Source organism: Mercenaria mercenaria, chromosome 9 (assembly GCF_021730395.1).
Source record: "Mercenaria mercenaria strain notata chromosome 9, MADL_Memer_1, whole genome shotgun sequence".
NCBI classification, from domain to species: domain Eukaryota; kingdom Metazoa; phylum Mollusca; class Bivalvia; order Venerida; family Veneridae; genus Mercenaria; species Mercenaria mercenaria.
The window spans coordinates 57,576,149-57,588,293 of record NC_069369.1 but is presented as its reverse complement, the minus strand read 5'-3'; the positions used below and the strand labels follow the sequence as shown (position 1 = coordinate 57,588,293).

The 12,145-nt window shown below is 34.5% G+C and overlaps 2 protein-coding genes across 2 annotated transcripts; one reads left to right on the top strand and one right to left on the bottom strand.

Moving 5' to 3' along the window:
• Window positions 1-493: 493 nt before the first annotated feature.
• LOC123548011 (uncharacterized) lies at window positions 494-1,885 on the bottom strand. Its single transcript, XM_045335258.2, has 2 exons — window positions 1,780-1,885; window positions 494-1,022 (listed from the first exon to the last, which is right to left on the bottom strand). Exons 1-2 carry the CDS (start codon window positions 1,837-1,839, stop codon window positions 684-686), a joined length of 399 nt encoding a protein of 132 aa, XP_045191193.1. The 5' UTR covers window positions 1,840-1,885; the 3' UTR covers window positions 494-683.
• A 2,159-nt stretch (window positions 1,886-4,044) lies between these two features.
• On the top strand, window positions 4,045-5,820 carry LOC128559696 (uncharacterized). Its single transcript, XM_053552051.1, has 2 exons — window positions 4,045-4,512; window positions 4,939-5,820. The coding sequence occupies exons 1-2, from the start codon at window positions 4,224-4,226 to the stop codon at window positions 5,283-5,285; spliced, it is 636 nt and encodes a 211-aa protein (XP_053408026.1). The 5' UTR covers window positions 4,045-4,223; the 3' UTR covers window positions 5,286-5,820.
• Window positions 5,821-12,145: the final 6,325 nt, after the last annotated feature.

The window sequence follows — 12,145 nt, the reverse complement described above, 5'->3', positions numbered from 1 at the left end:
TTGAGCTTTTGTAATTCTACATTCGCATCAAGTCATCAAGTAGAAACTTTTTTTTTCAAGTTTTAATTGATTTTTTTTGGGTGTGTGTGGGGCGGGGGTTGGGGTTTAACACCGTTTTTCAACAGTATTTCAGTTATGTAATGGGGTCAGTTAATCTAACCAGTGTTCCTGGATTCTGTGCTGGTACAAACTTGTTCTCCACACGTAATTGCCAACTTCCTCACATAAATCAGAGGTGGAGAACGAATGATTTCAGACGCAAGGTCTTTTATCAAATCATCACGGAGAACATACACCTCGCTCGCGGATCGAACGCACTACCATGCGATCCGTAGATCTGTGCCCCAAACTGAGCTAAGCGGACCGGCTAAAGTTTGAATTGAAGCTGTTGTGTGAACTGAAGCTGTATAGATAGCATTAAAACCGGCTAATGGCCTATGTCTAGTATCTTTATGAAAAAAGGGCGGAAACAATATAACACTGTTTATTCAGTCAAGTTTATTTAAATAACATATATGCACATCATTCGCAAGATACGTATAATGCTTGTGTAAACTCAGGCAATATTTAATAATTATGACAGTTACTGCCAATAGTATTATCAAATCATATGAAAGCACCAATCTGCCTTTTGCGCAAGATACGCAAATTGTTCCATTGCTCTTGCAAGAAAAATGTTTAATTTATTCCGTAACAGCAATGTCTATAACAGGAATAGACTGTAGCAAAATGTGATGCGCGTGTTTCAGTAAGAGATAAATGACGTCACGTGCGTCCTCACATCTCATTGGTGATTCAATGATTATTTCAGTGCTTGCGTCACATTGTGAGGGACCAATGAAATCGCCACACTTGTCTTGGACTATAAACCATTTGCTAAGAATTCTGCTTTTCATTCTCTGGAAGATGTGACTCGGGAACTGTAAGCAGCATTCTTCTATTGCAGACGACATTTTGTACTTAATCTGCTGAAACAGATAGGTCAGTCTTGCGATCTTTAAGTATGTGCCCGTGTATATATTCTGTAACGAAATTAAAATATACATAAAATAGAACATGTATTGATTGCAGAGAATATATTATAAATCATAAAGTTATCAAACATGAAGAAACCATTTTTGATGTTGTCTTGTACATATAGTTGCAACCATATTACGGTGAAGCTACTTTTCAATTTCCAGAACATTGAATATAACATGTACTGAAATGGTGGAAACTAAATGGCCTGTTTAAGAGTAAGGGCTTCCGAACAGTTGATAGGTTGAAGCTCAAAAATGATGTTTATGCCACTGCCATGCTCAAGGCGGTGCCCCACTGTGTTCATTTATGTTTTTGCTTTGCTCTGTTTTATTTGATATATGTATTTTTCTGTATCTGTCTATTATCAATGCAAACACTGATGTAGTGTTGTCTTTTGGAGGCAGTAATATTGAAAAGTGACACTTTTTCTACTGAAATGTGACACTTCCTACTGAAATGTGACACTATTTCTATTGAACTGTGACACTATTCCTATTGAAATGTAATACCATCTCTATTGGATCTTTGTCATCCGTCATATAATAACTGGTTCAATATTGTACTATTATAAGTATTATCTATAAGATACCAGAAAAACTTAAAAATGTAAAAATCAATCAATCGTTCTAGAGACAGCTTATTTACCAATTTAAAATCACAGGCAGACAATAGAAGAATAAATGCAAACAGTATGACATTTTTTCACCAAAATCAGTTTTTATTTATTGTTCCATTGTTTTTAAATTATATGTTCCATACCTCGCTATCCATTTGATGGAAAGTAGTATGTATTAAATTGGTTAAATTCTGCTGCTCCATTTGTCTTACTTTATTCTGACATCGTATATGGTTGTTCTCCTGCAATATAAATAAACCAAAATAAACAGTTTGCAAAATATGTTGACAAAATAAATATCAAACAGAAGGTGCTTCTAATTTCAAGCAAGAAAGGAATAGTTAATACATGTATGATCAATATTTTATCCACAAAAAAAAAGTGAAATCTGTCCACATCAAAGATTTTCTTTCGCATACAAATGACGTTTTTCTAAGACAAATGTTAGCAAAAATGTAAGGACAATGATGGCAATTAAACACTTCATCAGATTGCTTTTACAGTGACGAAGCGGTCGTTTGAAACTCTGACAGGTTTTGTGAATAAAACATTGTTATTCTAAACACTTCTAAACAAAAATGCATATTTAATCAAGACAAACTGGACGTACAAATTCATGCATCAGTCTCTCAATCAAATATCTTTCATATCTTGTGACTTCTTTCATTACTCGTGCAAAACTTCTATTGATATGACAATCACTGTTGGCAGCGGTAAACGTGGTTTGTGGATGACTTGGATCGTGGCATATATTGTATGTGAACAGACTGCACTCCATTGAACATATCTCATCACCCTGATGCACATTTCTTTTCGTAATGACATCTGAGTTAACGGTCACTGCAATTTATAAGAGATGGTATTGGTCCACCAATGATTGACTGAATGACTGTGATAATATCCACTTTTATTATACACCTATATACATTGTAAATTCTGTCAAAAAGTATGAACAGGCAGAAAAAAAATCCGTATTGTACTTTTTGTATCGTATGTTGCCGGACTTTTTTCCATTTGATATGCATGACCTAACACAGTTCTATTAATAGTGCACATAATTCGTTCAATAACAAAACAACAAACAAAAAGGTAGAGGCATATAATAAAAGGGTTATTATAACAGTAGCTAGATCTGGCATTTTGTATTCGGCTCTCGTGGATTTTGCAATGTCGGATCATACTCGTCACTTGCGCGCCTCGTGAGATCCGATCTAGCAAAATCCACAAAAAAGCCGAATACAGCATAACAGATCGAGCTACTATTATAATAACCCTTTTATGATGCCAGTATTTGGCACATACTGGTATATAGGATTACGCATTACTCTATAGAATATATTTTATTTATTTAAACTCGGTTATACTATTTGCAAATTATGCCTTAACAAATTGTTTGCAAAATTGTTAGAAACATTGACTACATGTTGCAAATACAGCCACAGTCACAAAACTAAACAGAAACTGTATCTGTTTGGTTCATATAGACACTGATAGTTTGTCTCAAATAGAAACTGTAGCAATTTCTCTCAAATAGAAGTTGTAGCAATGTGTCCCAAATAGCAATTGTAGCAATGTACATCAAATAGAACTCTATTAGTTTGTCTCAAATAGAAACTGTAAAAGTGTATCTCACATAGAAACTGTAGCAGTGTATCAAAAAAACTGCAGCAGTGTGTCGTAAATAGAAACTGTAGCAGTTTGTCTCAAAAAGAAACTGTATCCATGTGCCTCATAGTAAAAATCAACAAGGTAGATAATAATAATATGAAAATGACATGAAACTTAAACTTAGGGTGGGATGTGGGAGTGTGGGGATAGAAAGTGGGATATATCTGAAAAATGGATAAGGTTGCAAAAAACAGAACACCACCAAATTGACCAAACTGCTAGATCAGAAAAGTACAGCACCGCTTATTTCTTTAAAGAGATGACTGTCCGGAAGAGATTATTTTCTACTTGGCTGTTGGTTAAACCATAATTTACGCATTTTAAAAAAAAACATTCAAACTATAATTTCTTGGCACATGTAGGGCGCCAAATAAAATAGGTCGATGTGAGTTAGAAAACGGGAAATAACTCGCCCCGCGTAGAAACTTTTAAGTGCTTAGACGTCTAATGAGCTATTATTTGTGTCTAATAACTTATACAGTGTATGTGAATAAAGTGTTAACCATTCCGTGATATCATTTCGATTTGAAACGTCTTTTATATAAAACAGCAGATCAAATATAGCAACTCTTTCTCGGTGGTTGTATGGCGCAATTAATACGCCGACGTGACATCAAATTTCCGTGTTATAATGGAAATATGCACGGATTGTTTATATTAGAATATGTTTTCATTACCTCTCAAGAATGACACAGAACCTGATATTATGCGCTTGGTTGTGTTCTGTGACAAGACTTTACAGTTATCCGCGTTACACCGTATAGTGGATAACTGTTGTCCTGTCATAGCTGCATTACAAAACATGTAGAACAAGTTTTGGTATAGCCAAAGGCGTGGCTTTATGCTATATAAATAGAAGTAATAAGAGGGGTATTCAGTTCTAGCGAGATTTTTCTGGAGTCACCTTCTACTTTTCAACATGGACGAAAGAATGGAGACTATGATACAGGATAAAGTTCAGCAGGCATTTACGATGCATAAAACAGATATGTTATCGGAGATGGAATCCATGTTCAATAAGATAAGTGAAAATTCTAACAGTTCTCAGTTAAATAAAATATCTGGTATTGTGAAGTCGTCAGTTGGACAAAAATTTAAGAGAAAAAGCAATGAGGAACAATTTAAAATTAATGAAAGTATTTCATTAAAGCTAGATGAAGCATCTGAATCCAACAATTTGCAAGAGGCACGCTCAAAAATCGCGGAAGGTAATTGTTTTATTCATATAGTAGAAAGTTTACATTTGAAAGTTTTGCTTCTTTTATCTTGTACATGAAATTTGTGTTAGCACGATGTCGAGAATATTAAATACCATCAAGGACAATTTGGTGCATTTGCACTGAAATTTGCAGAAATTTATCGAATATGTATAGATATACATATCTTATAAATCAGAGAGCAACGTACCGTAGTGGTAAGTGTATTGGCTTAGTAAACTAGAGTTCTAGAGTTCGAGCCCGGAGAGGGAAAATAAAACTTATATATATTTTTTTTTCATCTATAAAATAAATAAATAAATAAATAAAGCAACATCTGGATTAATTTCTAACCTAAACATCATGGTGTTTTTTATTAGACAATAAACATAAATTGGACAAAATGATAAAAGTTCATAGAAATGTTTTATTTTGTAGCGAAGACCATGATAACACACAGACAAAAGCTGATAAGATTGGCCGATTCGTCCGAGCTAGGATGGAAACTCGTAAATGAATATGAGTCAAACCCTCTAGCCAGTGATTCGGACGACGAAAAGCGTATATACAAAGCAGAGGCACGGGCCAACCGTAAAGCTAGAGCGGAAAAGGTTAAGAGACGATCCCAGTTTAGGACAGCACCTTATCGCAGGATCGAGCCTAGCAGAATTGATCAAAGCCCACGAAACAAAACCAAAGTCAGCAAAATTCAAGACGTTTGCCAGGGTTATGTTTTGCTTGCGGAAAACCAGGTCATTGGAAGGGATCACAAGAATGCCCAATGACCAATACTAACAATAAGATAAGTACTTATTTTTGCAATAAGATTTGTAAGCAAAGTTCGGAAAACTTTTCAGGTGTCGCCAAAGGTTTAGAGCAAGAAACAAAAGGTGAGAATCTTTCGAAAAATAAGTTTGATAATAAGTCAGAAGACTTTCAGAATTCCGGAAATGAAAGAGATAAAAAACAGGTAAAATCACCAGTAGGTAGGCTAAAAGAATGTTTTACCGAATGGGAAAGCGCAACTAGCAGTCTTTTTATCAAAAATATTGTAAAAGGTTACAGACTACCTTTTAAAGAAATACCTAGCAGGGTCGTGTTAAAGAATAATAAATCGGCTAGAGAGAATCCAGAATTTGTTCGTACAGAAATTAAGAGTTTATTACAGAAAGGTGTCATATCAAAAACAGAAAATCTTCCACATGTAGTAAATCCTCTAACTGTAGCATATGGTAAATCTTGAAAACCAAGGTTGGTTCTAGATTGCAGACATATTAATCCGCATTTGCACTTGTTTAAAGTCAAGTTTGAAGATGTTAATGTGGCTAAAGACATTTTTGAAAATATTTCTCTCTTATTTACATATGATCTAAAAGGTGCATACCATCATATTGATATTTTTGAAGAACATAGAACATATTTAGGATTTTCATTCGAAAACACATTTTATGTATTCAATTCCTTGCCATTTGGAATTCGAACAGCAGGCCATATATTTACGAAGCTTTTGAAAGTAGTTGTAATAGTATTACGTGAAAAAGGTCACCGAGTTGTAATGTTTTTAGATGACGGTATAGGTGGAAATAGAGATTATGAGACCGCAGTTAGGTCAAGCAAATGTGTTCAAAACACAATAAAGTCATTTGGTTTTCTTTTCGCAGACGAAAAATGTCAATGGCAACCGACACGGAATGTCGTATGGCTAGGTCATGTAATTGATATGAATAAAAATTTGTTATTAATAACGGAAGAACGAATAAGGATTTTAGAAATAAAGATAAAATCACTTGTTTTGCAAATACGATTGGATAAATGCGGAATAGTACCTGTCAGATTTTTAGCTTCAGTAGCAGGCCAAATAATCTCTATGCAAAGTGTAATCGGTAATAAAGTGAGGTTATATACAAGAAAGTTGTTTAAGTGTATAAACGCAAGAGCTAGCTGGAATGCACCGGTAAGGGTATCAGAACAAGCAGTAGGAGAACTGCTGTATTGGAAAGAGAAAGTACGATCACTTAATGAAAAAGGGAAAGATTTAAAGTATTTCCCTAAGAGTGATTTTGTATTATACGTGGATGCGAGTGCCACGGGGTACGGAAGTTTTCTAGAACAAGATAACCTTAGTTCATATGCCTGTTTTGTTAATGACAATACATGTTCCCCGGAATCGGAATCGGAAGGTAAGTGTAACAGTGTAAATGTTACAATCAAGAAAACATTAGCTTTCCCGGAAAAGAAAGTATGTGTCCCACCGGAAGTGGAGAGAGAAATGATACGTATGTCCCCGGAAGTGGACTCAATAGGGAAAAATAGTTTCCCTGAAGTGGAATTAGAAGGTAAGTGTAACAGTGAAAATGTTACAATCAAGGAAATATTAGCTTTCCCGGAAGAGAAAGTCTGTGTTCCACCGGAAGTGGATAGAAAAATAATACGCATGTTCCCGGAAGCGGACATAGTAAAGAAAAATAGTTGTCTGGAAGCACACACAGTAAAGAAGGTAGATTCGATTAACAAAACATGTTTAAAATTTCCATGTAGGGAGATAATAGGAGATTGGTCGCTTGAAGAACAAAATAAAAGTTCTACGTGGAGAGAGTCTGAAGCTGTATATAGATCAATGAGAACATTTGCAAGTACCTTGAAAAATTCCCATGTTACGATATATTCAGACAACAAAAATGTAAAATCAGTTTTGTTAAATGGTAGCAGAAAAGCAAACATTCAATCAATTTCAATTGATTTCAATAATATTTGTCAAAGAGAAAATATAAAAGTAAATCAAGAATGGATTCCCCGAGAAAGCAATACTAGAGCTGATTTTTTAAGTCGGTGTACAGATAGTGATGGTTGGGAAATATGTGATGATATATTCCAAACTTTTGACCTAAAATGGGGAAGATACACCATAGATAGGTTTGCTTCTAACTTGAATAATAAATGCAAGAGATTCAATTCGAGATGGTGGGTACCAGGCACAGAAGCAGTTGATGCTTTATCGCAGAACTGGTCACATGACATAAACTGGATAGTTCCGCCACCAAGATTGGTTATGAAATGTTTAGTAAAAACTCTCGAAGAGAAAGCTAAATGCACATATATACTACCAAAATGGACAAGTGCGCCATATTGGCCATTATTGATAGACAACAGAGGAAATTTTAAATGTTTTATTAAACAATATATAAACCTGAGCAGGTCACATGTTGTAAAAATGGGGAATGAAAACCACGGATTGTTTTCACGTTCTCCATTAGCATTTGATATGATTGCCTTAAATATTGATGTATAAGGAAAAAGTAAATTTATGCGAAGTAACCAAGTAACATCTATTTTACATGTAAAAGATACAGACTGTAATCATTCATACAGTATTATTTTCAACAGGTGTTGGCTTAAAGAACGTTCTTAAGCGGAAGTGCGAGGATGCTGGGATTTCTTCAGACGCTCACGATTCTACTCTTAACAAGATGTCAAGTTATTTACTGCAATCTAAAGCGGACAGTACAGTTACAAAATATAAAAACTCATACAATCAGTTCCAGCGTTATTGTCAGGAAAACGACTTTATTTCCATGCCAGCCGAATCTATATGTGTAGCGATGTATCTGACTCACCTACTTGACACGGGAAAATCAGACAATGTAGTTACAGCAGCATTATATGGTATAAAGTGGGCGAACAATTTAAATGACTGTAATGACCCTACAGAAAGTAAACTAGTGAAAACTTTACATGACACTGCAAAACGAATTGCTTCAAAGCCAGTTAACAAGAAGGATATAGTTAGCAGCGAAATGTTACAAACTTTATGTAAAATTTTTGCTGAAAGTTCAGATGTTGTAGATGTAAGAGATCTTGGTATGATAATGTTAGGTTATTCAGGGTTTTTGAGGTTTAATGAAATCAGTAATTTACACTGCAATGATATTGAATTCAAAACAGATCACTTAGTCTTAAAAATAAGAAAAAGTAAAACGGATATATATAGACAAGGAAAGGAAGTATTGATTTCAAAAGGTTCATCAGTAGCTTGTCCGTATTCACTTTTAAAAAGGTACATGCTTATCTCGGGTTTAGAAAATAATACAGAGGATTTTTTGTTTAAACCCGCCTTTAGATCAAAAGGCGAAGCATCACTTATAAAGAAAAACAAGAAATTAAGTTATACACGGGCAAAAGAATGTATAGTCAAGAAGCTTAGAGTTGTCGCTCCTGATCTTAAGTTAGGAACACATACTTTAAGGGCTAGTGGAGCAACAGCAGCCGCAAACACACCCGGGGTGAATGACAGATGTTTAAAGCGTCACGGTCGTTGGAAAACGGACCAAGCTAAAGATGGCTATGTTGACGATTCTTTAGAAAAGAGGCTGTTTATTACAAAATCTTTAAATCTATATTTGAGTAGAAACGTGATTTATCTGGATTTTTTGAAAAGATTCTCTATACTTTGTATTGTCTATAAATCATTCTCGCACCATGCACAAAAGTGTTTAGTCTTTTGTTATAATAGTTATTGTAAGGAAGCTGAGAAGGGACTTTACAGTTATCCGCGTTACACCGTATAGTGGATAACTGTTGTCCTGTCATAGCTGCATTACAAAACATGTAGAACAAGATTTGGTATAGCCAAAGGCGTGGCTTTATGCTATATAAATAGAAGTAATAAGAGGGGTATTCAGTTCTAGCGAGATTTTTCTGGAGTCACCTTCTACTTTTCAAAAAATCGAAGTTGTTATATTATTGTTGTTAAGCATGTACTATATTTATATTTGTAGGAAATGAATTTCATGTAGAGGCATAGTGCATAAAAGTGGGCATAAAATGTAATAGATGCAGCCTATGCATATGAAAGTATTTCATTCACGCAATTCAGCAGTTTGTAGTCAATCTTGGTACTTAACTGAATATTTGTTTTGACATTTAGCAAAAATGTTTTTTCATTTTAATCAAGACAAAAGAAAATTATAAACTAAGAAAGTCGGGGGGTGGAGACACCTTTCTGTTTGCAGCATTTGGATATCACTACCTCCCCCCTCCCCCTCCAGATTTAAATAGATAATTAAAAGATGAGGGTTAAAAAGATATATAAATAGGAGTTAGGGGTTGGGCAGCCGGCTCGCAGTTTCCCGACTTTCTTTTAAAACAGTATTGTCACAAACATAAAAGAGGCACGGTGAAAATTCTAATGTTCCCTTACAAAATGTTTTATTTTGAAGAACAAGATAGTTATGTTGTATCAAGAGGACATTAAATGGCAATTATATTGTTGAAATTATTTGTTATTGTAGAATCTGACTCTTGACCTGAATAAATCATTCTCGCACCATGCACAAAAGTGTTTAGTCTTTTGTTATAATAGTTATTGTTAGGAAGCTGAGAAGGGACTGGCAGTTTCAGGTCTCTCGAACAAACTCAATTCAACCGAATATATGCTAAAAGAACTTATGATACGTTTAATGTATCATTTTAACGTTATTAAAATTGCATTTTGTAAAAGAGGACATTTTTAAAAATCATTGAAATATGCATGTTATCTCAGAGCAATCCCGTACAATGAGAGTTTTCAACTTATAAGATAGGTCACGTATCTGCAGGGCGAAACTATACAAACATTGTTCAAAGGGAGAGTAAAAGTTGCAATTAATTAAATGAATACGTTAGGTTTACCTTCGCTTGAATAACAATAAAGAAAAAATCAGCAAATAATTTCTTGAGTGTATGGTACATACGAGTTTGTAAATAAGCTCACTTTGTTTTACTCATCAACAATAAAACCGTCTGTTGTCAAGACAGGAGTTCATTAATATCAGTATTTAGAAAGAAGTGATAATGCTTAGAATTATGGTGAATTAATTAAGAGAGCATTATTAAGAAGATATTGATGGTTTATAATTTTCACTGGTACATGGAAACTTGTGTTTAATATTTGTTGATCATGAAGGCGTGTACCGACAAGTGAAATAGAAAAAATATAATTATTAAGATAGGAAACAAATTTGATATGAATGTCAACCTTTTACGTCGAGGTTTAGAGCAGAAATGCTTGAACATGAAGTCACAAAATACTGTATCTACAGGACAGGCAACAAGCTAGTATAGATATAGCACAATTTAGCATCTTTTTCTTGAAATAGATAAATGCGATATATTGGAAGAATTACACTTTTTAAATGTAGTGACAATCCCAAATCACTTCATAATGCATAATAAGATATCAAAAATGAAGAAAGAAACGCCAGCAACAAATAAGACAACATGCGCAACACAAAATACGAGACAGACAGAAAACAAGTTGAATATAGGGGCACCCACTTGGAACGGTCAGTAGCCTATATAGAGGAAATGGGGGTTTAAACGCGTTTAGCGCATTCCAACCTCGCACTTACCCTATTTTCAACAAGTCAGACAAAACAGTGTAAATAAAATCACTCCCCGCTGAGAAAGGCTCTTACATAAGTGACAAAATACTAAAGCATATAAAGTAAAACGTATAAATAGGGTCAATCTGAGGTATAATTACACAAATGTACTCAATAACTTGTCTGAAGTCGGAGCACCAAGCGCTTAACTTTTAAGGGCACGACTAAGCAAGCTGCAAGAGACAATTTCACTCCCTCCGTCCGTTTTATGTTAAATTTAGGAGAAAAGCATCAAGGAGTTTTACACTTTATTAGTCATCGCACCATCAAATAGGAAAGCGTAGCGACTTACTGTAGAGGGGTCAATCACCAAATATGCACTGTGCTTAACGGTTTTAGATTGTATCCTCTTTTGATAATGTTTTTACACATTTTACAAATTTTATTAAAATAAGCATTATGTTTAATTTTCCGAATTTTATAAACCCCTTGATAATGTCCAAGTGACTATATCGTCCGTTTACTTATCTTCAGAGACAAAGGATCATTTCGGAGATGTAATATAATATGTAAAACGTACCTGTGAAGTGCAACATAAAACAATAATGTTTTAAAGCCAGTCATTCACAATTAGAGACAAAATGTTAAATATATATGATTAAATAGATCTGCATTTTACAATGAGAAATAACTGTTTGTAAACATCGGTTATTATGCGGTTTAGGCGGCGTTATCCGATTAAAGCTATGCGTAGTACTGTAGAAAGATCGTTTGTTTGTCAGATTATAAAAAAAAATTCTGCCTTTGCCGTATACAACAGAGAGTTTGCTGTTTCGTACATGTACGTGTAATAAATCAAAATACATAACAGTAAGCGTTTCCTACTGACTTAAAAGTTGCCTATAACTTCATACAGGCCAACATACTCGTTCATTATGCACAAGTGTGCTTTTACATGTACAGTTAAATGTTTTGTATATTAACTCCCATGCTTTCTTTCCGTCGAACCATGAAAGTCAAACTCGCAAACTCACTGACATTTTTAACATTATCATTTCCTTAGACTCAAATGAATCGAAAGGAGAATTAATGGTATCACACTCGTACCGTTACACTTATTAAACTGTAATTCAAATAAACCAGATGAGATAACTTGTGTCCTTTGTAGTAACCCAACCGGTCCGCCAAACTTGCTGTTTTATCAACGGTATTTTCGGCTTTGTATTTTTTTAATTAAATGGTTCATTTCCACCCCCCCCCCACCCAACCCCACCACACCCCAAATA